The sequence below is a fragment of the Pituophis catenifer genome, unplaced genomic scaffold (genome assembly GCF_029215685.1).
Source record: "Pituophis catenifer annectens isolate HBS135680 unplaced genomic scaffold, rPitCat1.0.hap2 SCAF_18, whole genome shotgun sequence".
NCBI classification, from domain to species: domain Eukaryota; kingdom Metazoa; phylum Chordata; class Lepidosauria; order Squamata; family Colubridae; genus Pituophis; species Pituophis catenifer.
In genome coordinates, this window is record NW_027256898.1 from 3,486,452 (window position 1) to 3,512,458 (window position 26,007).

At 44.4% G+C, this 26,007-nt stretch overlaps 2 protein-coding genes across 2 annotated transcripts in view; both read left to right on the top strand.

Annotated features, from left to right (window-relative positions):
- SSU72 (SSU72 homolog, RNA polymerase II CTD phosphatase) overlaps positions 1-1,646 on the top strand; it is a 37,861-nt gene extending 36,215 nt beyond the window's left edge. The window contains exon 5 of the mRNA XM_070955950.1: positions 863-1,646. Coding sequence (XP_070812051.1) covers positions 863-964 — 102 coding nt within the window. The 3' untranslated portion in view covers positions 965-1,646. The remainder of the gene's footprint in view (positions 1-862) is intronic.
- Positions 1,647-8,285: 6,639 nt separating this feature from the next.
- On the top strand, positions 8,286-18,928 carry TMEM240 (transmembrane protein 240). Its single transcript, XM_070956237.1, has 4 exons — positions 8,286-8,468; positions 9,692-9,798; positions 15,787-15,995; positions 18,780-18,928. The coding sequence occupies exons 1-4, from the start codon at positions 8,286-8,288 to the stop codon at positions 18,926-18,928; spliced, it is 648 nt and encodes a 215-aa protein (XP_070812338.1).
- Positions 18,929-26,007: the final 7,079 nt, after the last annotated feature.

Here is a 26,007-nt window from a genome sequence, read left to right on the forward strand (position 1 = left end):
GTGAAGCACCCATCAATGTGAATGACATTGGGCAGAGAACCAGTTGTTAAATTATTTGAATCCCACCACTGCCCCCACTCCAATAATATCTGAATGAATTATCCAGAAGAGAGAGAGAGACAGGGAGGGAGGGAGGGAGGGGGAGAGAGAGAGAGAGAGAGAGAGAGAGAAGGAAGGAAGGAAGGAAGGAAGGAAGGAAGGAAGGAAGGAAGGAAGGAAGGAAGGAAGGAAGGAAGGAAGGAAGGAGGAAGGAAAGAAAAAGAAAGAAAGAAAGAAAGAAAAAGAGAAAGAAAGAAAGAAAGAAAGAAAGAAAGAAAGAAAGAAAGAAAGAAAGAAAGACAGACAGACATAGAGCAAAGGGAGAGACGGTTTCAATCATTTGTGAAGTGGGACAGTGTCAGCATAGAAGGGTGTATTTTTTTGCTTAGCGATATTTGGCTGAGATTTATTTAATTTTTTAAAGCAACTTGCTAGTCCTCAAGGAGAGACACTAAAAATAGAGGATTCAGATAACTTTGAGGACCAAAGAAAAAGGAAAAATTGTCTCGGTCCTAAGATTTCTGGGCTCACATGTGAAGGGGGAAGGTCTTCTGGACAACCATACAGTTACGATCAAGAATGATTTAAGAATAGTAATTATTTCTCCGGGGGTGGGGGAGAGAATTGGGAAAAAGCATATGACTGGGTTGTGTGCCCCTCTGGTATTTTACGATTTGTTGTTGAATCAGAATCTTTATTGTAGCAAAAAAGGGGGAAATTACTATCTGTGTATATTTTGGAGAGGAAAGTTGAAGAAAACATTTATTTTCCAGTTTAAAGCAATTAAATGTGTGTTTTTTTTCCCCCACCCTCCTCTCTGCAGATACAGCACACGGAAGACATGGAAAACGAGATAGATGAGCTATTACAAGAATTCGAAGAGAAAAGCGGGAGGACTTTTCTGCACACAGTCTGTTTTTATTAAAAAAAACAAAAACAACAACCAACCAATTCAGACAAACAAACCCATCTCCTCCAGGCCTTACTGCAAACAAAAGAGGCATGTTTTAGTTTCGACCCAACGAGACAATTTTTTTTTTCCTCTTCTCCTTTTGGAAAGCGAACGTCCAACCCAAACTCACTTTCTCGTTGCTGTTTTAATTTCCTTCGGCCCACTGTATATTTTTTTAAAAAAATTTATTGATATTATTATTATTATTATTTGCAGTGCAAGGGAGGCGGTTTCTGTACAGGGACACAAACGAACTCTGCCGAGAAAAACGGAGGGGGGAAAAGAAAGAAAAGAAAAAAAAAAAGAACTTGAATCTCCCTTGAGTCTGGTTTATTTAAGAGACTGAACAGATCAAGATTTGTTTTAATCCCCCTCTCCCCTGCCCCTTTCCCCTTCCACTCTGGCTACCTTACTTGAATGGTTATAAGTAGGGTTTTAATTATTCAAAGAATGTTTTCACAAAAGATATCATTTCTACGTGCCAGTATAAAATCTTAACGTTATTTCGGTTGGTCGCTTTATTGGGGGCGGATGGGGCGGGGGAGATAAACTGAACAGCTGGAATATGGGGAAAGATTTGACTGGAGCCAGTGCATATCTTGTATAATAGTAGCAATGAAATTGGAATCCTCTAATAAATGCAAATCACAATCTACTGTTTCTTCGGCTGCGTACTACGTTGGATGGAGAAGGAGGCTCGATCTCGCCTTTGCATAAGGGTTGTTAGGGCTCTACTGCGGGTAGTCCTTGACTTACGGCCGCAGCGGAGCCCCAAATTTATGTTGCTAAGGAAGACGCTAAATGAGTTGTGGCTCATTTTATGACCCATTTTTGCCAACACTTACAATTGCTTAACGCATTGTAAGCCACCCTGAGTCTCCGGAGAAGGGCGGCATATAAATCAAATTAAAAAAAAAAAAGTTAAGCGAATCACATCATTAAATTAATCTGCCTTCCCCCTTTGATTTTGCTTGTCGGAAGCCAGCTGGGAAAGTTACAAATAGGGATCAGCAGACCTCCCCACCCCCGGGATGCTGCAATCCATCATAAATAACATGCCAGGTGCCGAATGCCCAAATTTTGATCACATGACCATGGGGATGCTGAAAAAGTCGTGAGTGTGGGGGGAAAAAACGGTCTTTTTTTTTCCAGGCCTGTTGTAACGTCAACTGGTCACTAAACAACAAATGGGTTGTAAGTCGAGGACTACCTGTAGCCATTTCAGGAATATATCTGTGTGCTTCTCTCGGCTGCAATACGTACCAGGTTTCCATTGTTTTCGTTCACGATATTTGTAAACATTCCTACGAATCTTATCTACGCAAGATGAAGGTTTCCTAATTGAAGGTTATGGACTGTTATCTCTCACGGCTTGGCAAAGAAATGTTTTCTGACTTATCTAGTCGCGGAATGACTGTCCCAATGTGGCCCGGCTGTCTTCCAAGCCTAAGAAAAGATGAGAAGCTGGGTTTCTCCACTGAGTTCAGTTCCTTAATCAGATAGATAGGTAGGTAGGTAGGTAGGTAGGTAGGTAGATAGATAGATAGATAGATAGATAGATAGATAGATAGATAGATAGATAGATAGAAAGAAAGAAAGAAATAGAGATAAATTAGAAACAAAGAAAGAAATAGGGATAGATAGATAGATAGATAGATAGATAGATAGATAGATAGATAGATAGATAGATAGATAGAAGATAGATGATAGATGGAAGATGGAAGATAGATGATAGAAGATGATAGATAAAAAAGAAAGAAATAGGGATAGATAGATAAGATGGAAGATAGATAAGATAGATGATAGATAGGAATTAGATATAGAATGATAGATTAGAATTAGATAGAATTAGATACATAGAGACATACATAAATAGAATTAGAATTAGATTAGAATTAGAAGGTAGGTAGGTATGTAGATAGATGGATGATGGATGGATTAGAATTAGATCAATAGAAGGTAGGTAGGTAGTTGATAGGTAGATGATGATAGAGGATAGAGAATTAGATCGATAGAAGATAGGTAGATGATAGGTAGATGGATGATAGAAGATGGATGGATGGATTAGAATTAGATCGATAGAAGGTAGGTATTGTGGATGATAGGTAGGTAGATGGTCGTTGGTAGATAGATTAGAATTAGAAGTTAGATAGATGATGGATGATAGAAGGTAGGCAGGTAGAGATAGATGATAGGAAGGTAGATGATGGATGGATGAAAGGTAGATAGGTAGATAGACAAATCTTATCAACAGCCAAGGCATAGCTCTAGTTTCTAATTCCAGTATCTACCAATTCTGTTTGGTTTTGGAGGTCAGTTTGGGTGAGTTAAAATGTTGGACTCTGTTATATATGACCAACTCCAAAAGTGCCTCGGGAGAATCAGCAGAGGAGACAACTGTAGGTAGGTAATTGGTTCAAGTCTTGAGCGCTCGTGGAGTGACAACACCTGGCCTGTGAAAGCCCACACGATCCCCAGAGAAAGTTAGAACATTCCGTCGCTCTTCGCTGCCATCGAGAGGCCATCTGGATGTTTGCACTCTTGCATCCTATAGTGTAGCCCTTCTTCATTTGCTTCTGAATTTTGTGACCTTGGAGGGACCTCATTTTGCCCAAATTTTCTGTTCATCCTTGCAAGTGTTTAGACAACCTTGTCTTCTCTGGGCCTCTTTTCCAATTGTCTTTAAATTCTGCCAAGCATCAGGAGTCTTCTCCAATGGCTCTTGGGATTTTGCCTTACAAGTTGGAAATATCTACGCTTCAGCGTTGTTCTCGTTGCTTCAAGGGAACAGCCTGGCTTTATTTCACCTAGAACTTGAATTATTTATCCTTCTGGACCAAGGTCTTCTCCACAGCTCTCTCCTCTCCTAAATTTCAGAGGTCTTTGATAACCGCTGCTTTATTTGGCCTCTCCGGTGGTCCTGCCTGGACGACCAGATGTAACAATGGAAAAAGCTGTAGCCTTGTCCACACCTCCCATTGCAATCAGACTTGCAAAATTATTGTCGGTCCCATTAAGTAAGACCAGACTAAGAATTCACAGAAGCTCCACAGGAAGACTAAAAGCTACTTTTAATGAGAGTGGCTTGTAATAACTGGATATTTGCAAGTCTCGTTGCAGTGTCTCTCCTCCCCTTCTTATGCTCCAGTGAATTAGGAAGGTGTCTTATCTGAGCCTTTATCTGGTCGGCTCTGTCTAGTGTGGACATACGATATGTTTTTTCCCTCTGGTCATTTTGAGTAACGTTGCTTATACATCTTCAACAACGTCTTCTACCTTAACTCCTGACGCTGGTTGAGAATCCCTCCTTCAACATGATTTAAAAGGAAGTGTTATCTTCCCCCAGGATGGTAACTGGGGATGAAGAATATATTAAGTAGCAGTTGATGGTTTGATACTACCCCCTTATCTCTGGTTGTAAGCTCTGCTAATGAGCCAAAAGTAAAACCTCAATTGGAGAGTCCTAACTTTTAAAATCTTATTCTATCGTGGGGGTCCTTTGTGCTCCCAGAATTTGGTGGTTTTCTTTGCAGACGTTTGATTACCCAACTAGGTAATCTCATCAGTGCTAGTGCGTAGTGGTCTTATTCCACCATTGGAGAATGGATAGACCTTGAGACCAAGAGCCGAGGTGGCGCAGTGGTTGGAGTGCAGTACTGCAGCTACTTCAGCTGACTGCTAGTTCAGCAGATCAGCGGATCAAATCTCACCGGCTCAAGGTACACTCAGCCTTCCATCCTTCCGAGGTGGGTAAAATGGGGACCCAGATTGTTAGGGGCCGATATGTTATTTAGTATACTGTCTTTGGTGTAAGCCGCCCAGAGTCCTCCGAGAGTGGGCGGCATAGAAATATGAATAATAAATAAATAAATAAGGCTAAAGGGGTTTTTACATTGTAATAATTTTAATTAATTTTAATTGACTTTTAATTTTAGCTGACTTTGTATAAATATACAAAAGTATGAAGGCTATTGCTTAACGTATTGTAAGCCGCCCTGAGTCTCCGGAGAAGGGCAGCATATAAATCAATGTTTTTAAAAAAATCGATCTAAATTTATATTTAATTCATATTGTTGAATTTTTATCTTGTAAGCCGCCCTGAGTCCTTCAGGAGAAGGGTGGCATTATAAATTGCAATAAAATAAATAATAAAATAAAATAAAATAAAATAAAATAAAATAAAATAAAATAAAATATCGGCATCTGATGGCTACTTCTCAACCAGCAGGAGTTCCACCATCTCTTCAAGGAAAATAGCATCTGTAAAAACTTTTAATTTAAAAAAAGAAAAGAAAAGTAAAATAGCATCTCCTTGCCTTCTCTCTCTCTCTCTCCCTCCCTCTTCCCCCCCCCTCTCTCTCTCCCTCCCTCCCTCCCTCTCACATACACACGCACAAATCCCTTGCACATTTCAAGGAAGACCAAGGTGAAACCAACACACTTCCCAAATGGGTTTTCCTTGATTTCCACACATTTTTGGCTTATTTAAACCCCCTCAGTTAGCAAACCATCAAGGGACCTTGTCAAGCAAGACTTTAAGATGCCCGGGGTCTGAAACAGGGTTAAGCATTTAATAGCAGGGACTCTTTTTTTGTCATATGTGAACGGGGAACTGTTAACATTCTCTTCAGCGCCTGGCCGAAGGAGAGAAGAGACTGTTCTTCTATGTCAGATAGGAATTAGCCATGCTGCAGCCCCCAAAAATTGATCCGAGCTAAATCCGCCAAATCACTTTGAAGACTGACCAGGAGAAGACACGCATGAGTTTCTGCCATGCTCAAACCCAAAGCTTTTTTTTGGGGGGGGGGGAAAGGGGGTGTGGTGCAGCCACGCAATATGATGTTGGTGCCCTGGAGAAAGCAGGCATTTTTTTCCCCCTTTTTTTTGCAACTTGATGCTTCTGAACTCTTTAACTTTGGACTGGAGGTCTCCTAGGAAGCTGTCAGAGGAGGGGACCAAAGAGGTGCACCCCCACTTCCAATTCTCCCCTCCTCCCCTCCTCCCCCCTCCCACATTTCCTTTTAAATTGCATTTGTGTGTTTCCTGTGTTCTTTCTTACTTTCTTTCTTTCTTTCTTTCTTTCTTTCTTTCTTTCTTTCTTTCTTTCTTTCTTTCTTTCTTTCTTTCTTTCTTTCTTTTTTTGGTCCCCCCCTAAAAGTTAACCTCACTTTTGAGGGGTTGCGGGGAACCAAGTCCATTGGCCCAGAAATGCAATTTATTCTGAGAAGCTCCGAATAAAAAGGTGGAATTTTTTTTTCTTCTTCTGGGGGGGGGGGGTTTGGGGTGGGGAGAGAAGGGACTTTCAAAGCAAGGTGGGAGGCAACGGATTTTGGTACTAAGACCAGCGGCTGGGAAGAGGAGCCAGGAAGAGAGAGAGAGAGAGAGAGAGATTCCCTCCCTCCCCATTTTGATCAAACACCATTTCGATTATAAAGGAGCTAGGAAAAAGGAAGGGGGGGGTGCAGCTTCTTTATATTTTGGGGGGGCGGTGGGATGGGGAAGAGGGGCTGAGAGTAAGGAAAGGAGTCCGGATTGTAAACACAGGAAGGATACGCAGCGGAGTCGCGCCCCCCCTCCTTCCCTGCAAGGACCTTTTTTTTTAAGATGGAGCATCAACGCCACTACAAATAGGTAAAAAAAAAAAAAAAATTAAAATAAAAAATCCTTGATTTCTTGTGATGGTGGGGGGCGGGGGGGGCGGTGAAGGAATGGCTGGCCCTGGGAAGTGGGGGAAGGGGGGAGAAACCACGGTTGTCAAAGCTCTTTTATTTTTATTTTATTTTTTTTGATGGGGAATTGGGGGGTGGTGGTCCAGGAATGTCCCATTATTCAAAATGGGACTGGGTGGGGGCTGAACGGGAGAGGGGGGGGGAAAAAGAGAGAGAGAATACGTAGGGAGGATGATGAAGGTGGGGAGGGGGGGAAAATAGCCCGGTTTGAGGGGGGGGGGCAAAAAAAAGGGGTGGGGGGGTGTTACCAAAAGCTTTGATCCTGACCCCTCAAGCTGCTTGCCTCTCTGGGTGGTACGGTTTGATCTGGGGCAGGAGAGGGAGAGAAAGGTACCCCATTCCTTTGTATATTCTCCTCCTCCTTATCATGATTATTATTAACATCCACACAAACGCACGCAACCCCCTCTTTGCCTGCATAATGCCCGAGGGGGATGGATGCCCAAGATTTCATAACTCCCCCCCCCTCACACAACCCAAAAAAAAAAAGGGACCACCCTTCAAATCCATCTCCAGTTTAGGCTTTGGGGACCGTTGCTCCATCCATCCATCCATCCATCCATCCATCCATCCATCCCTCTTTCTGGAAGACACCCCTTGCCCCCCCCCCCAGTAGCATTAAGAAGCTAGAAAAAACAGCAAAGGCTGGTGAATGTGTCTTTTTGGGGAGGAGGGGAAGGGTCTTCCTCGCTCTCCCCCCACCCCATCCCGCCTGCCCAAGCGCCGGGCTTTTGCAGTCTCTTTTGGAGGAGAGGAAAAAAGGGGGGGGGCTTATGATGTCAGCCCGTCCCTTCTGCGTTTTCTCAGGCTGATGTTCTTATCTGAGCCCCCACCGAAAAGGAGGGAGGGAAGAGAAAAAGAAAGAGAGGGAGGGAAGAAGAGAGAGAGAGAGAGAGAGAGAAGAGAGGGAGGGAGGGAGAAGAGAGGGAGGGGAGGGAGAGAGGGAGAGAGAGAGACGAAAGGGGAGGGGAAATATTTATTCTCTCCCCCCCCCCTCCTTCACCCTCCTTCCAGGACACACCACCAGCTTTGCACCAATCGCTTCCCCCGGTTTGGAAAGAGAGCGATTTTATTTTTTGGGGGGGGGGATCGAACCGGGAGAAGCGGGAAGTGATGCCAAGGGCTGGCTGGGGCTGCTTTTCTGCCTGCCTGGGCTTGGATGGCTCGGTTTAAAGCTGGCCCTGGCTCTGCTCCTCGCCCTGACGCGGCGCTCTCCCCCGGACGGTGCAGCAGCGGCGGCAGCACCGGGCGATGTTCAGCCTTCCGTCCGGTTTGGCTTCGGCTTATCCTCCGGTTCGCCCTGGGTACCTGCCTGAACCTGCAAGGATGCTCCCTCTGGCCGGGGCCAAGGCAGAGAGATTGGAATAAGCCAGTTGAAGAGGGAAGGAAGCCAAGAAGAAGCCAGAGCCAGCTTTAAGGGGGTGGGGGTGGGGGGGAGGTGGGGGGGGGTCCAGGAGGATCAGCAGCGGTTGCCGCCTGTGTTTTGTTATGCTTTGCAGGAGGGAGGGGGGGGCCGAGGAGGTTCCCCCCCCTGCCAGAATTGCAGTTCAGGTTGAAGAGCTTCTATGCGGCCGTCTCTGACCTCTGCGCGGAAAGTTGGGCCCCCTTTCTCTCCTCTTTCCTCTGGGGGAAGCGGCTGGGGGGGGGGCGGCCTGCAGGAAAGTGACAGGGCAGCTGTCAGCTTCCCCGCGAGGTCCATGAATACGAACACCATGATATTTCTGATCCTGGGGGCTTCGGTCGTGATGGTAAGGGTGCTTTGCCTTGCCTGCCTTCCTCCCTCCCTCCCCTTCTCTTTCTCCTTCCTTCCTCCCTTCTCCTTCCTTCCTTCCTCCCTTCCTTCCCATTATTCTTTCCTTCCTTCTTCCCTTCCCATTATTCTTTCCTCCCTCCCTCCCCTTCTTTCTTCCTTCCTTCTTCCCTTCCCATTATTCTTTCCTTCCTCCCCTCCCCTTCTCTTCCTTCCTTCCTTCCTTCTTCCCTTCCCATTATTCTTTCCTTCCTTCCTCCCCTTTTCTCCTTCCTTCCTTCTCCTTCCTTCCTTCCTTCCTCCCTTTACATTATTCTTTCCTCCCTCCCTCCCTTTCTCCTTCCTCCCTTCCTCCTTCCCATTATTCTTTCCTTCCTCCCTCCCCTTCTCTTTCTCCTTCCTTCCTTCCTTCCTCCCTTCCCATTATTCTTTCCTTCCTTCCTTCCTCTTCTCCTTCTTTCCTTCCTCCCTTCCATTATTCTTTCCTTCATTCCTCCCCTTCTCTTTCTCCTTCCTTCCTTCTCCTTCCTTCCTTCCTCCCTTCCTTCACATTATTCTTTCCTCCCTCCCTCCCCTTCTCTTTCTCCTTCCTTCCTTCCCATTATTCTTTCCTTCCTCCCTCCCCTTCTCTGTCTCCTTCCTTCCTTCCTCCTCCTTCCTTCCTCCCTCCCTTTCTTCCCATTATTCTTTCCTTCCTCTCTCCTTCTCTTTCTCCTTCCTTCCTCCCTTCCTTCCCATTATTCTTTCCTTCCTTCCTTCCTTCCTTCCTTCCTCCCTCCCTCCCCTTCTTTCTCTTTCCTTCCTTCCTTCCTTCCTTCCTTCCTTCCTTCCTTCCTTCCTTCCTTCTTAATCCCTTCAATTTAATTTTTTTTTCTGGTGGGGTTTTTTAGCTTCCCCTCTTCCTCTCTGATCTTGCTCTCTCCCCTCCCCCCCCTCTCCTTCCCAAGTCCTGGGCTTTTTCGGGTCGAGAACGGTCTCTTCTTCTCAATGCATGCATGACGGGATCCCTGTAACCTCTACAGGTACCGAATTGAAAGAGACACTGGTGCTTTTATTAGCTGGGGAGGTGGGGGGGGGGGAAGGAGGAAAGGCGTCATTTTGGGGGTAGTTTCTCCTTCCTTCGTTCCCTCTAAAAGGTGGCTCTGTGTTTTTAGGTGGTGTTTTTTTTTTTCCCCCTTAATTTTTCCAAGGCCTGATCAAATCTTTTTTGGCCTCTTTCAGGCAATAGCATGTTTAATGGACATGAATGCTCTTCTTGACCGATTTCATAATTATATCTTACCGCATCTGAGAGGAGAAGATCGGGTCTGTCATTGCAACTGTGGAAGGTAAGCCCTACATTTAGCCCCTTTGTGGGTGCAGGTGGGTGGGGGACAAGGGAGACCTTCTGGGAGGGGAAGAGGGGGCATGCCACTTTTAGCCCTCTCTCAGACGTGAAGTACAAATGGCAGTTTGGGTTAAAGCTTGAATTTGAAGGTGGTTTTTTTTTTTTTTTTTCCTGGTGCATTTGTTGGGCTTTCGATTCTACGACGGGCCTCCAAGGAAGGTCAGAGTTATAAAATCATGGGAAGGGAGGGAGGGAGGGAGGGAGGGAGGAAGGAAGGAAGGAAGGAAGGAGGAAGGAATGAAAGGAAGGAAGGAAGGAAGGAAGGAAGGAAGGAAGGAAGGAAGGAAGGAAGGAAGGAAGGAATAGAATAGAATGCTTTATTGGCCAAGTGTGATTGGACACACAAGGAATTTGTCTTGGTGCATACGCTCTCAGTGTACATAAAAAGAAAAGATACGTTTGTCAAGAATCATAAGGTACAACCCTTAATGATAGTCATAGGGAAACAGTCAATGTAAATCTTAAGGATACCAGCAACAAGTTACAGTCATACAATCATAAGTGGGAGGAGAAGGAAGGAAGGAAGGAAGGAAAGGAAGGAAGGAAAGGAAGGAAGGAAGGAAGGAAGGAAGGAAGGAAGGAATAGAATAGAATGCTTTATTTGCCAAGTGTGATTGGACACACAAGGAATTTGTCTTGGTGCATACGCTCTCAGTGTACATAAAAAGAAAAGATACGTTTGTCAAGAATCATAAGGTACAACACTTAATGATAGTCATAGGGAAACAGTAAATGTACATCTTAAGGATACCAGCAACAAGGTTACAGTCATACAGTCATAAGTGGGAGGAGAAGGAAGGAAGGAAGGAAGGAAGGAAGGAAGGAAGGAAGGAAGGAAGGAAGGAAGGAAGGAAGGAAGGAAGGAAGGGATTTTGGCCGATTGCGTGGATGTGTTTAGTGGCAAACGTCAGCCAGTGATGTCAAATGTTTGCATAGCACAGCAGCCATTTGGATGGCTTTCGAAAGAGCTCCCAGCAAAACCAAGGCATAGGGAAGGGTGGTAGGCTGTTGACGTTTGAGAGCCTACATCTGTAAGAGCAGTCTACCTTGTAGCAGGGAATCTGGAAGGGAAATGGGTAGGAAGGGCTGTTGTCCCTCTGTTGTTTGAAAGTTTTCTCCCCAAGAAGCCCCCTCCCCATAGAAAAGCGAAGGTGGGGAAGAATCCAGGGGGTCCCTTCAGCCTGACCGACCCAGCAGAACAGTTCCTACAGGTTTCTAGTCCAGCTGGAAACCCCAACAGAGTTGATCCTGGTTCAGTAAACCAAGGTTTGTTTCCGAAGGTAGGTTGGCAATAGGCATGGTCACTGGATCATAGGACATAGAACTGTTTTGCTCAACTCGCCTTCATTTGCTCATTTGAATTGTTTTGTGGGCCACAAGTCAGTTGGGGGAGCCTTGCGCTTCTTTGCTAGACAAAATAGTCTTGCCAATTGAGCTCACAATTTCGGAAACAAAAGTTTCCCAAGGCAGGCAGGCTAAGGGACTTTCTAACCCCAGATGAGGATGTTTGGGTGAGGAAAGGACTTTTGCATCGGGTTCCCAAGCAAACAAAATTTCTGCTTAAGGAGGGGGGGGACCGACCAAGCCTTGCAGAAGTTGCTACCTGGTGCAAGGTAGACTGTCCTTGCAGATGGAGGCTCTCCAACATCAACAGCCTTAACCTTTTCTTGTGGTCACCAAAGTTTTGCACGTCACCGAGGTTTCCAAAACCAGGTGCTTCCCTCCCCCCCCCCAAGTAGACATGAAGAACCCTTTCCAGGTGCAGTGCACCTGGGAACCTGCTTCTCTTGTGAACCCATTGACTGATGTATATTGATATGGTTAGGTTGGGGGAAAAGAGATTTCTCCTCCCATTTTTTAACCTTCTCATAATCGAGGGGTGTTAGGGGTTTGTGCATTCAGCACAAGGTCTGTTTTGTTAGGGATTTGTTCGGGGGGGGGGCAGGAGGGGGGGCAGTTAAACGACGACTTCAAGCAGATGCACAGACAGGTGTGCAAGAGGAAAATTGAGGGGAACTGGAAATGCAAAGCCCAAAAGCTATAAGTGTGGTTAGAATCAAGAGGAGAAATGATTTTGCTTTGTTGATAATCTGAATACAATGTTTTCCAACCTCTTGCAGCTTTAAGATGGGTGAACGTCAACTCCCAGAATTCCCCAAGACTGGCTAGGGAATTCTGGGAATTGAAGTCCATTCATTTTAAGATTGGAAAACCTGACCTGGTGGGACAATTTAGTATTTTGGATGCATTGATGGCGAACAGTTCCAAACAACTATTCCTTCTATAGTCCTGTTTTCCACAGTCACTTATTCACTTCCTAATTCCCTACAGGACAGAGCAAATTAACAGCTTGTTGTAAAAAATAAATAAAAAAATTGCTGATTCCAAGCATCTATTTGTAAGATCGTTGTGAGCTGAAAAGGTGAGGAGGAGTGGGGGGGAAAAAAAAGGTGTGATGGAAATTGAAATAGACTCCAGCATTGGGATAGGCAGTCTTTTTTCCTAGAGAAACATAAATTCTATCGATCGAATTCTTTCAGGGCCTGTTCTAGTAGCAAGTAGGATGCCTGTCAAATAGGGTAAAAGCTCTTTTCTAAAAGAAAATTGGCCTGCCATGAGGTGTACACCAGCTCTTGATTTTTCTATATTTATATAGAGGTCCCTTTGCTAGAATAACCAAGCTAAAGAGGATTCCTTGCCCATTTGCAAATGAATGAACGAACTGCTTGGAATCGTGCAAGCTGCCCTGAAATTGCTAAGATTAGCAGGATGTGTTTTCACGCTGTTCTAAAATACTGTCATTTGCTGGAAAATTGGAAAAGGGAGGAGGATCAGATGGTGACAAGGGACTTGAAGTACACACACCACAGCGGTGGCAGGGAAGAGCGGTTTTATTTGGCCTGCGATCCCCTTGACCAAGTCTGAATAGTTAAGAGAATGAATTGAAGGCCATTCTTCCTTCCTTTCTCTGTTTTAGATTGTCAGTTTGGGTTATCTGCTTTCTTGTCTTTTTTTTTTTTTTTTTTAAACTCTGGCCTTCCTGGCTGAAGACATAAATTCGGTTTGTCCTTTCCAGGGAAACAGGGAATTGAAAGTCGGGGTATGAGATATAGTCTTCGTTTGCCTTAAGTTTAGTGTTGCCAGTTGTCCACTATTTGAGCGGACAGTCCGCTTTTTTCACATTATGTTCACTATTTTTTTTTTCACAAAATAGTGGACATTTTTTTTATTCAAAAGCTTTATGATGAAATTAAAATGTAATTTAATATTTTACATATTATTATATTTGATGTTTTGAATTTTAAGTCAAGTTTTGAAGTGATTATTTTAATACGTGTTAAAATGTTTGTAAGAAAATATATAATTTAATTGTAATTTTTTTTTAAAAAATTTTTACTACTTAACCCCCCCACACACACACACACCCCGCTTGTCTGCTATTTTTTGGAAGCAGACCTGGCAACCCTACTTACGTGTCCTGTTTGAAACTCAAGAGGGCCAGAAACGAGAAGACATGGCTAGGCTTACTTAGAGAATGAAATATTAATGCAAACTACTTCTTCTTCTTCTTCTTCTTCTTCTTCTTCTTCTTCTTCTTCTTCTTCTTTTTTTTTTTTTTAATTTGATTTATATGCCGCCCTTCTCCGGAGACTCAGGGTGGCTTACAATGCTTTAAGCAATAGCCTTCATTCTTTTGTATATTTTATACAAAGTCAGCTTATTGCCCCCACAAACTGGGTCCTCATTTCACCTACCTTAGAAAGGATGGAAGGCTGAGTCAACCTTGAGCCTTGGAGAGATTCGAACCAGCAGAAATTGCAGGCAGCTGTGTTAATAACAGGGTGCACTAAACCCTTGTACTATCAAGGCTCTTCTTCTTCTTCTTCTTCTTCTTCTTCTTCTTCTTCTTCTTCTTCTTCTTCTTCTTCTTCTTCTTCTTCTTCTTCTTCTTCTTCTTTCTTCTTCTTCTTCTTCTTCTTCTTCTTTTTTACAAAATGCAACTATGGCATTTTCTAAAACCTGACAAGCTCAACTTGCCTCCATTCCCAAGTCACAAGCCGGATGGGGATTTTGGAACTGTAGTTCGGAACTGTAGTTCTGAAATTTGTGATGGATGGAAACAGGAGAAATGTTAAAAGAATGAACGTTTTTATGTAGTCTCAAAGGCCTGGCTTGTCTGACATTGCGCTTGGTTAAGGAAGAACAGGTACTCCTCGACTTAGGACCATAATTGAGCCCAACGTTTCTGTTGCTAAGCGAGACAGTTGTTAAGATTCGCCCCATTTTGCGACCTTTCTTGACACAATCAAGTGACTCACTACAATGGTTAATAAGTGTTAATAATGGTCAATAAGTGTTAATAATGGTTATTAAGTGAATCTGGCTTCTCCCCTTGACTTTGCTTGTCAGAAGGTCACAGAACGGGGATCTCGTGACCTCAGGACACTGCAACCGTCATAAATATAAGTCAGTTGCCAAGTGTCTGAAATTTGATCGCATGACCCTGGAGATGCTACAACGGTCGTAAGTGTGAAAAATGGCCATATGTCATTTTTTTCAGGGCAGTTGTAACTTTGAATGGTCACTAAATGAACTGTTCTAAGTGGAGGGCCACCTGCACAACTCATTTTCCTATTTGGGATCCTAAAGAAATCAAAAACTGCTTAACGACTGCAGGATTCACTTAACAGCTGCAAGGATTTGCTTAATAACCGTGGGAGAAAAAGTCGTAAAATCAGGGACGGTTCCATAATGCCTTGCTTAGTAATGGAAAGTCAAGGCCCCCAATTGTGTTCAGAAGTCGAGAACTATCCGTATGCTTTCTGCAACCTTTACTAAAAATCTGACCCATCTTGGTTGAAACACGTTAGAGGTAGTCCTTGACTTACGACCGCAATTGAGTCCAACATTTCCATTGCTAAGTGAGACAGTTGTTAAGTGTGCTTTGCCCCATTTTATGACCTTTCTTGCCACGGCTGTTAAGTGAAACACTGCAGGTGAGTTAGAAACACGGTTGCTAAGCGAAGCTGGCTACTGTTCTGCCCCAGCTACGGACCCCAAAGAACGCAGCACACGCAAAGTCCGTTCAAACCTTGGCTTACTAAATAAATCAGTCTTTTACAACAACGGCTGTTAATTAACTGCATTAACAGCCGCCAAGAATCCAAAGAATAAATAAACGTAATCTTACTATGGTTGGCAGAAAGCCCAGAAGCAATTTGCAGGAAGCTGATAAAAGAGAACTAAGATCAGGACGCGAAGGAGAGTGAACGAAGTTGTTCCCTGCAAATTGCTTCAGTCGGCGTTCCTCCTTAAATAGGCTAAGGGAGTGGCCAATTAGCCCCAAGCCTTACTCTCGAGGAGACCTCCTCCTGAGGAGCCACTCCTGCCTTTTGGCAGTTCTGCGCGCCCGTGCATCGAGAAGAGGCTCCTCCTCTTCATCCTCTTCACTTAAGGGAGCTTCTGAAGGTTCTGAAGGCCCTGACTAAATCCCCACCTCTGGCACCACATCTTCTCCAGCCTCCTCACTGTCCGAGGGCCAGCTGCACAGGCTGCTGGCGCAGCCCTGCACCAGCCTCCTCGCTGTCTGAATCAGCTACTAGCTGCACAGGCCACGTATGGGCCACAACAGCTTCCAAACTGACTTTGCTTGTCGGAAGGTCGCAAAAGGGGATCACGTGACCCCGGGAACCAGTTGCCAAGCGTCTGAATCGTGATCACATGACCACGGGGATGTTGCAAAGGTTTGGTAGTGTAAAAAGTGGTCACATTGCTTTTAGTTAGCGGAATGCTCAGCTAGGAATAACAGCCGTTATCCAGGAAGATAATTTGCCAGGGATGACAAATCAAATATTTCTCTTGATCATACAACCATGATGTTCTCTTCTTCCCTCATATCCATCTGTCACTTCTTAACTCTACCACTTAGGCATCACATTCATTATGTCATCCCATACGATGGAGACCAGTCGGTGGTTGATTCTTCCGAGAACTACTTTGTGACTGACAACGTCACCAAGCAAGAAATTGATCTGATGCTGGGACTCTTGTTGGGATTCTGTATAAGCTGGTTTCTTGTGTGGATGGATGGATTGCTCCATTACGCCGTACGAGCATGGCGGACGAGCCGACGGTATGGTAAGTGGAAATCAAGCCGACGTGCCAAGATTTTCAAATGATTGCTGGCTTTGGCAAGGGAAATTGCAAGCATGGAGAATGTTTGAACCTGAGGTCAACAACCACAGGCCCCGAAGTTCAATCTACTTGGAAAAAATTCCCAGGAGAGCTTTTAATCCTATGGACCTAATAAAATATATTGATGATAAATTCTAGACTGACCAAACAATGGATTTTTTTTCCATGCAATCTGCTTCTACAAGATGAATAGAATTAATTTGGTCACCACAATGTAAAAAAGATGTCGAGACTCTAGAAATAGTGCAGAGAAGAGCAACAAAGATGGGACTGGAGGCGAAAACATATGAAGAACGGTTGCAGGAACTGGGTATGTCTAGTTTAATGAAAAGAAGGACTAGGGGAGACATGATAGCAATGTTCCGATATCTCAGGGGCTGCCCCAAAGAAGAGGGAGTCAAGCTATTCTCCAAAGCACCTGAGGGCAGGACAAGAAGCAACGGGTGGAAACTCATCAAGGAGAGAAGCAATTTAGAACTAAGGAGAAATTTCCTGACAGTTAGAACAATTAATCCGTGGAATAACTTGCCTCCAGAAGTTGTGAATGCTCCAACACTGGAAATTTTTAAGAAGATGTTGGATAACCATTTGTCTGAAGTGTAGGTTTCCTGTCTAAGCAGGGGGTTGGACTAGAAGACCTCCAAAGTCCCTTCCAACTCTGTTATTCTATTCTATTCTAATGTATGTAATTTACTGGGTTCTTTTCTCTAGAAATACTTTCTTCTTTTAGAAGGCAGCTGTATATGTTTCTTAGAAAAATGGGTCATAATGTGGGAGGCAAAAGAGCCGGATTTATTTTATTTAGGGAAGGTACATGCCACCTCTTTCTTTAAAAGGTCTGGCTGGGTTAATAAAGATAAAATAGCAGGGTATAATAAAAGCAACATTTTTCAGCATAACTGATACAAATAGAAACTAAAATTCAAACCAATAAAAGATTGCCTGGAAAAATATTTATGTTTTAGGAAAACCCTGTTAAAATTGGACATTAATTTAGCCAACCAATGATCCTTTAAATTTCTTGACATTTGGTGTATTCTATCTTGAGTACAAACTGCATTGGCTAGTTATTGTTTTTTTTTTTTTGAAGAATCCTATTTTGGGAAAACTGGAGTAGAACAGCTAAACAGTTGGCTGGCTGGAATTTCACATCCAGCAGCTAAATGAACTTCCCGATTTTTTTTTGATAACTTGGAGAGTTTTTCTTACCCTGATATTCAAACAGGGAACTGAGGCAGACAACCCCAACATTGTTTATCTGTTGGTGCCTTGTTTGAAAGAGGAAAAACTCGCCGGGATTTCTGTAACCAAAGCCTTTTGTCAGATCTGTACAGTTAATCTTTACAAGTAGGAGGTTTAATTGTGCCCACATTATTAAACTGGAACATTTTGTATGGAAGGAAACAATTGAGGGAATAATAGTCAATGCCTAGATGTTTTGCTTGTAGCGAGAGAGAAAGGCATTGTAGGTAGTCTTTGATTCACTTAACAACCAAAGTTACAAAAAGCACTGAAAGGGGTCCTTACATTTACAACCGTTGGCAGCATCCTTAGAATCCACCCGATCAAAATGTCGGTGCCGGCAGGTATTTTACAATGGTTGAAGCGCACCAGATTTGCGAGGTTTCGCTATTTGCAACCTTCCCAGCTGACTTTTGACAAAGTCAAGGCAGTGGGGCAAGCCAGACTCACTTAGCAACTGCACGATTCACTGAACAACACGGTGGTATGCTTAATAACCATGGCAAAAAAAAAAAAAGTCATAAAATTGGACATGACTTACTTAATCAAGCGCTTTGCTTAGCAATGGAAATTCTGGTCCCCATTGCAATCGTAAGTTGAGGACTACCTTTATTAGTATTGTAGTTTTAGATTTAAAGTATGGGGTATTATAACCTAGGAGTAAGGAACCCTGGCCTCTCATAGTACAAGCCAGAGATATCTGGAATTGTAGTTCAGTAACTACACTAGTTCAGTAATTTAGCCACTGAGCAGTGGCTCAGCGGGTAAGACACTGAGCTTGTCGATCGAAAGGTTGGCAGTTCAGCGGTTCGAATCCCTAGCGCTGCGTAACGGGGTGAACTCCCTTGATTTGTCCCAGCTTCTGTCAACCTAGCAGTTCAAAAGCATATTTTAAAAAATGCAAGTAGAAAAAATAGGGACCATCTTTGGTGGGAAGGTAACTGCGCACCTTTGGCGTTGAGTCATGCCAGCCACATGACCACGGAGACAGCGCTGGCTCTTCGGCTTTGAAATGGAGATGAACACTGCCCCCTAGAGTCGGCAACAACTAGCACGTATGTGCGAGGGGAATCTTTACCTTTACCTTAACTGTAAAAGACTGTCTACCACTAACTTAGCCTGGCTGGGACCTTCTCCATGGTGATATCTCACCAGTTGGAAGGTTTTGTAGGAAGATTTTAAAATGAGATTAGGTAAATACATAAAGGAGGGGGGGGAAATGATGGTTTCTTTGTTAATGATAGATATTTCTTCTAAAATCTGAACTTGGATGCTTTGCGACACCGGCTATTCGAAAATCCCGATGTGGAAGTTCTCTTTTTATATTTCGTGGCTTCTTCAACATCCTTTGGAGTGGCCAGACGCTTCTCAAAAGAGAACCATGGCCCCAAATCATCAAAGGGGTTGGGTTAAATGAGGAATCTCTGTTTCTATCATACTGAGTCAATTTTTTTCCCCTCTCTCTCTCTTTCTCTCTTTTCCCAGACAATTCATGGTCTTGGTTTCCCAAATTTTGTAACTTCAAGGAGTTCCGGAAACGCCACCATAGCCAGTATGACGAAGCCGCAGGAAACATGGTGCACATCAAACAGAAATTGTATCATAATGGGCACCCCAGCCCAAGACACCTTTAAGGAAACCTGGGACTGATCAGTGCTCTATTGAACATGCCTTTTGCTGTCTACCAAGGGGAGATGTCCAGCTGCTTACTCCCCGGTGGACGCCACTTAAAGACTCCCCCTTAGTTCCACCAACGGTGTGTCTGCAGAATTCTCTGCGCCCAGAGAATGCACAATTCCTCTCCCCGTCCTGGATCCAAGGCTCACGAGACATTGCACTGTGGTTACCATTTGACTGGTGGACCTGTACATATGACGAAAGGAGATGAAACAACCCAGCACAGAAAGAGCGCGCGAGAAAATTTGCATTACACTTTCCAGCCCTCGCTTCTTTTGGTGATGATAGCAATGGCAGTCTATTTTTCCTCCCCGTTGGGTTTTCTTTGTTGATTTGGAAGTTTTGTTTGTTGTCGTCCATGGTCTTTGTAGATGAATTTGGCCAGATGTTGCCCTGTTTAGCCTTCAAGTACTTCTGAATCTCTGTTTCCAATTGTATCTGACCCCCTCCATCCACTTGATTCCCCATGAAGGTTCTTCGTTGTGCTCCGATATCTCATTCCTAATCTAGATTTGGTCTGGATTTTAGGTGACCTGGTAGGTACAATGCGTAATCCTTTAAGGACCCTCTTCTGTTGAGAATAGCTTGGTTTTCTCCAGCCTCCACTTTCTGCTTTCCTTTCCTTCTGAATCATAACCTAGGGAGATCTTTCCTCCAAACCTGCCTGAAGAAACAGGTAGCTCTGTTCTGACATGCAAAATTCGCAATCACCGGGTAGTCATCTGTAAACTGGAGCAAGCTGTCTTCCAAGAAACACCAACCCAAAAGGTCTACCTTGAGAAGTTTGGTTTGAGCAGGTCATGTTAGTAAAAATAGGCGTATTTAAGGTTCCCTTTGGTCTATTGCCTGTGAAGGTTTCATCCAGGTGGCTCTTGGCAAGACCGAAACTGACTCTTAGTTAGACGAGACTGTTTAATTTGGTGCTGTGTTTCAGTCGTAGAGAGGTCATTCTTTTTAAAGAAATTGGAGAAGGCCAAATTGGTTTTTAGCAGGCCAAGCATACTTCTTTCCAGTTATGGTCCCTTCCTTGCATGCCATGTTCATAGGTTCCTCTGTGCAATGGGCATCGTAAGATCTTCAAGATAGCCCTCAAGTTCCACATCCCATCAGCCTTGGTAAGCATTGCCTGTGATGAGCCAGGATGGAGGTTATGTCCCAGAAGAGATCTCTCAATTGGTCTGTCCTACACCCGGAACCACCTGAATAATGGCAATTGCCATCTTGGCGCCTCAACCCTGTTGCATTTACAAGACCATCTACCTCAGAAACTGAACTGCGCAGTGGCTTCAGTGAAGGAAGTTACGCAGGGAGGGAGGGCCAGGGATACCGAGAGCCAAAAGGGCATTTGAACTGGGAATAGTTCAACCCAGTTCCAGGGTTCCATCAAGTGGACCCACATGCCGCACTCCAGCAGAAGGAGGTTCATTCATTTGGAGGGCTTAGGAGGTTGGGCAGGTCGAGCTGCTGGGGGGTTCGTCGGCCATGCCAGTCAGCACAAATGCAACCCTCAGTTGTGGTTTATTCAATAAACCACGGCCTTGCCAAGCTAGAGTTTAACGCGATCCAGAACGATCAGTCTTCACACTGTCATCCCCAAGATGAGTAATCTCTCCCGTCTCACTGTGCATAATTGCTCACCACTGGCTGAAATCATTATTGCAACGATGGTTAAAAATGCACATTTCTTACGATCGAGTCGCAGAACACGCTGGCTTTTCAAGAGGCAGATTTCTGTTAAGGTGTCCCTCCACCTAGGAAAGGAGGCCACCTGGAAAGCAGGCTTTAGAGCTAAAAGGCAAGTAGAAATCATGCCTGCCATACCTGTTGAAACCTCTGTCTGTTTTGCAGCTCTTAAAAGCAGCCTGCCCTCCACTTTTTAAAGCTGATGCTGGAGAAACCTTTCTTTTTATTTCCTACTTACAAAGCCAGATTGTGGCCCAACATTTGTCTACAAGTCTACCCTGCCCATCTGAACATCCAACGTTAGGTGGCTTTATAACTCTTCTTCCTATTACTACTACTAATACAGTGGGTTTGCATGCATGAATTAGGGCGTACAGAAACCTGTGCTAAAACGTAGTCGTATCAGATATGATGTCATCGTGCTAAATGGGGGGATTCGGGGGGGGGACCAGTTCTGAAAGAGAGCCCAGCATGGTGGGGTTCAAGGAGACCGAGCTGAGTTTGTTCTAGCAAGCAGGCCTGGGGGTGGGGGGTGGTGGACAGGAGATCATAAGTTGAGGGGAAAGCAAGTTTTAATTTAGGACTTCTCTGCTGCATTGTTCTTGGAGATCAATATATATGAGGAATTCGAAGACACACAATCTGGAGTCCTCCATGATTTGGTTCAATCCCCAGATAACATGCTTAATGGTTTAGGCATCAGGGCAGAAGATAAAGAGGGCATCAGGTTGCCAACATTTTGACTGTATGATCTCCAAGATCTCTTCTAAAGAAATGGATGCCGTGCCTTGTTAAGTCATGTTGAGTTAACCTGTGGTTCTGGTTGGTTGGGTTGCTATGTGGTACGAACCCAACCAATGATGGTTTAATCAATAAATCTTTATTCCACTCACCATGGCTTTAGGGCTTGGCATGAACCCAGCTTGTGGTCAAAGCCCATTGAACTCAGTGGCCTAAATCTAGACACATTTTCCTTGGAACAGAGAGGTGACTGACCAACTCTAGTGCATGTCAAATTAGTTTTTATTACTTTTTTTTTGTTTTTCATTAGCAGATTTTGGGTTTGAAAAAAAAAGAGCATTCCCAATTTGTTTTTAACTGTTACCCAGAGAATTTAAAAAACAAAAAAAAAATTGGGATAGACCCCCTCCGTAGGAAAATACTGAAAATGTCTGTGATTATTCTATTGTTTTGATTGCAATGTCCGTGTGATTAAAAGGAAAAAAAATAACAACTTCACCCAGAACCCAAAATGAAAGATGAGAAATTTACTGGTAACCTCGCTAATCTTATGTTTCATTTGCGAATATTTGCCAATTGTCTGTGTGTGTGTGTGTGTGTGTCTGTGTGAGAGAGAGAGGGAGGGAGGGAGGGAAGGAGGGAGAGAGAGAGAGAGAGAGAGAGATGGATGTTTAAACACACATTTTCGGAAATGCTTGAATGTTTCACAATTGTGCTTTGTTTACTTTTGTCATTCAAATATTTTCCATGAGATATTTAAACCATGAAGTTCAGGTGGTTTCCTACTCCATAATTAAATTCTTTTGGGGTGAGGTGGGAGGGTAGATTGGCAACAACGCTTGTATACTGTATCAGAAAATGTTAAAAAGAAAATTCTTGGTTCTTAGCTTTTTTAAAATAATTCTCCATCCATCCCATCTGATTTAGGCAAACTGCAGAAAGAGAACGTTTTCTAAGAAGCCCTTCAAAAATGGCTGACACTCTGCTTTTAATTTTATAGTCTAAAAGACATGTCACAAAAGGAAAGGAGGTGGGAAGGGAGAAAAGGAAGAAAAGCCCTTAAGGTAACCAGCTGGCGTAGAAGCAGTTTTTAGGAAGCTGGATGGAATGAATGTTTCAAACCAAGAGAAGCTTTAAGAGGCAATATCCCACTTTTATTTTAATCTGCCATGCTACTTGGTACAGATACTATCTGAATTGGGAGTCAAGATAACAAGCTGTAGCACTAATTAAATCAGTTTAAGGTTTAGATTGCTAGTTAAGGAATCAATGAAAGAGATAGCTTTGCAACAACAGATTTTATGGAAATAAGCCTCCTGTAATATTAGAGGACTGGAAAAGAAACCAGCATTCTGTGATCTTTCAGCCATGTCAGCAGATAATGATCAACAGTGGTGGTTTTCAGCTCAGTGGTGGGTTTTAACCGGTGTTACCACCGATTCGCTTTGCGTATATGATGGCAATCATATGATTAGTATATTGATAAATAATATGAGAGCCAGTTTGGTGTATTGGTGAAGGTGCTGGCCTAGATACCAGGAGACAGGGAGTTCTAGTCCCACTTTAGGCATGAAAGCAACTGGGTGACTTTGGGCCACTCTTTCTCTCTCTCTCTCTCTCTGCCCAATCCACCTCACAGCAGAGGTGGGTTTCAGCAGGTTCGGACAAATTCTGGTGAAGCGGTAGTGGAAATTGTGAGTAGTTTGGAGAAGCGGTAGTAAAAATTCTGACTGGCCCCTCCCCCATCTATTCTCTGCCTCCCGAGTCCCAGCTGATCGGGAGGAAATGGGGATTTTGCAGTAACCTTCTCCTGGAGTGGGGAGGGAATGGGGATTTTGCAGTATCCTTCCCCTGGAGTAGGGAGGGAATGGAGATTTTGCAGTATCCTTCCCCTGCCACGCCCACCAAGCCACACCCACAGAACCGGTAGTAAAAATTCTGACTGGCCCCTCCCCCATCTATTCTCTGCCTCCCGAGTCCCAGCTGATCGGGAGGAAATGGGGATTTTGCAGTAACCTTCTCCTGGAGTGGGGAGGGAATGGGGATTTTGCAGTATCCTTCCCCTGGAGTAGGGAGGGAATGGAGATTTTGCAGTATCCTTCCCCTGCCACGCCCACCAAGCCACACCCACAGAACCGGTAGTAAAAATTCTGAATGGCCCCGCCCCCATCTATTCTCTGCCTCCCAAGTCCCAGCTGATCGGGAGGAAATGGGGATTTTGCAGTAACCTTCCCCTGGAGTGGGGATTTTGCAGTATCCTTCCCCTGGAGTGGGGTGGGAATGGAGATTTTGCAGTATCCTTCCCCTAGAGTGGGAAGGGAATGGGGATTTTACAGTATCCTTCCCCTGGAGTGGGGAGGGAATGGGGATTTTGCAGTATCCTTCCCCTGGAGTGGGGAGGGAATGGGGATTTTGCAGTATCCTTCCCCTGGGGTGGGGTGGGAATGGAGATTTTGCAGTATCCTTCCCCTGCCACGTCCACCAAGCCACGCCATGCCCAACAAGCCACGCCCACAGAACCGGTAATAAAAAAAAAAACATTGAAACCCATCACTGCCTTTTTCCCATCTGTGGAAAAAATAGAAGATGAGAATATTGGGTATGTTTGCCTTAAGTTATATATTAGAAAAGTGGGTTGAAAAGATGGGGGAGGGTCATGCGTGCGTGCACGGGGCACATTGAATTATGGGTTCTGGGCACGCGTGCGCGTGCCCCCCACACACTCCCTCTGCTTTTGGCACACAACGGCAAGAAGGTTAGCCATCGCTGACCTCTATTATTGTTATTATTTTATTTTATTTGCATTTATTGGCTGCCCAATCCCAGGAGACTCCATTTCTGCTGCTTCCTTACTCCGTGGAGATTTTGAGCTGGGGAAGTTCAGGAATGAGGCCTGTCTCGTTGTTGTCGTTGTAGAAGTTTGGGGTGTGTGAAGCCGTTATTGTGTTACTCACATTTTTGTGTGTCTCTTGTGGTGTGGAAACAGGAGTCAACATCCCTCACCTTTTTTTTTTTTTCCTTGCTTTCTTGGATTTATGGTCCTTGGTCTCTCGACTGTGACCGCTTTGGCCTTTTTTTTTACCTCAGGAATTCATTTTTTTAAAAAAAAGTCTATAAGGATCAAAGCTGAGGGAAATTCATTTCCAGAACTACTATTCTGGCGCCATCTTGGCAAAAGTTACTAATTGCTTCTCATTGGCCAGGCAGGCGGCGGTAGGCGTGACTTAAGCCCCGTTGCAGCCAATCGGTGTTTGGGAAAGGTGCTTGGGCACTGTGAAGGCGTCGAGTTCTATAGCAGAGAGGCCTTTTCGGCCTCTCCAGATCCCCGACTCTCTTTCCTGGAGGACCGGATGGCTCCAATGAATGAAATGGGGAGAAAATTTAACTCTGTTCATTTAATTCCTTGGGGTTCGCTTGATTGACAGCATTAATGGCATTTGAATGAGCATGGAGGGTGTTCTGACTTAAGCTTCCTTAGGAAGCATGAAGCAAAAGTCTTAATTCCGGTCAAACCTCTTTTATTTACACGACTGCGAATTACTGTCAGCAGTCTTTCAGAGGAACTCTTATCAACACCCACTGTATCTCACTTGGAACGCTGCCAGAGAACCAATTTCCAAACGCAGGACAAGGCCAAACTTGACAAGACTCACGAACAGAACTTTCCAATAGTGAAACGACCAAATGAACTAATTGCTTCCTGCAAAAGCCCACGACCCGCTCGGCTCCTCTTTTATGTCCTATGGGAGGGGCCAATTATCTCCAAGGTGTGGCTTTACTCCTGAGTCGACCCTGCTTCCTTAGCTGTTCTTGTCTTCTGGCAGCTCTGCGCATGCGCACACTGAGAACGGGCTCCAGCTGTTCCTCTGCCCCGCTGCTGTCTACTTTCCTCTCTGCCTCCAAAGCAGGGCCTTCATCCGAGCTTTCCCCAGCCCCCAAGGACTGGCCCATGTTCTTCCCCAACCTCCTCACTGTCCGACTCTGCTGGCTGCCGGCGGCCCACAACAGAGATCAGGATGCTATTTTTTTACCCTCCCTTTCATAAATTTATTTGGTGGCCTCCTCCGAGCAGATTTGTGCTTCTTTGTCCAAGTGGGTTAGAAACAAAATTGTCTCCGGCAGCGTTTGGTGAGATTTTTAAAAAAATTTTTTTTTATCTAGCTCCTCTCCTAAAGTGGAAGTTGACTGCTGCTAGCTGATGCCCTAGTTTTGAGAATTGCAAGAGATCAGATTGCTGAACCAAGCAAGTTATTCCTCCCTCGCAGATTGGGCCCACAAGAAAATGAGGAAGATGGAAGAGGAGAACGGTGTGTATCACACGGCCCCACAGGGAAACGATTTCAGCCCATTCCTCCAGTGCTGGGGGGGTGGGGGGAGAGATACTTAATGAAGCAATAGTGGAAATAGATCCAAATAGAGCAGATAATGTTTTTATTTTCAAAGTCAGGGAATTCCCATCTGTTAACAGCTGATTCTTTTTTTCCCTCTCTCTCTCTGAGGATAAAATTAACAGCCAAATAGGTTGCGTTAAACCTGTTTGTTTTTTCCCCCCTAGAAAGAAAACCCCGGAATACCCAGCGAAAGGAAAAACCTTTTGATTTTAAGGCATCTC

Excerpts from the sequence above, each read along its gene's own strand:
- TMEM240 (XM_070956237.1), top strand. The coding sequence starts at position 8,286 with ATGCGGCCGTCTCTGACCTCTGCGCGGAAAGTTGGGCCCCCTTTCTCT. Across the intron at positions 9,799-15,786 it reads TGTCATTGCAACTGTGGAAG|GCATCACATTCATTATGTCA; the intron begins GTAAGCCCTACA and ends TCTACCACTTAG. Across the intron at positions 15,996-18,779 it reads GCGGACGAGCCGACGGTATG|ACAATTCATGGTCTTGGTTT; the intron begins GTAAGTGGAAAT and ends CTCTTTTCCCAG.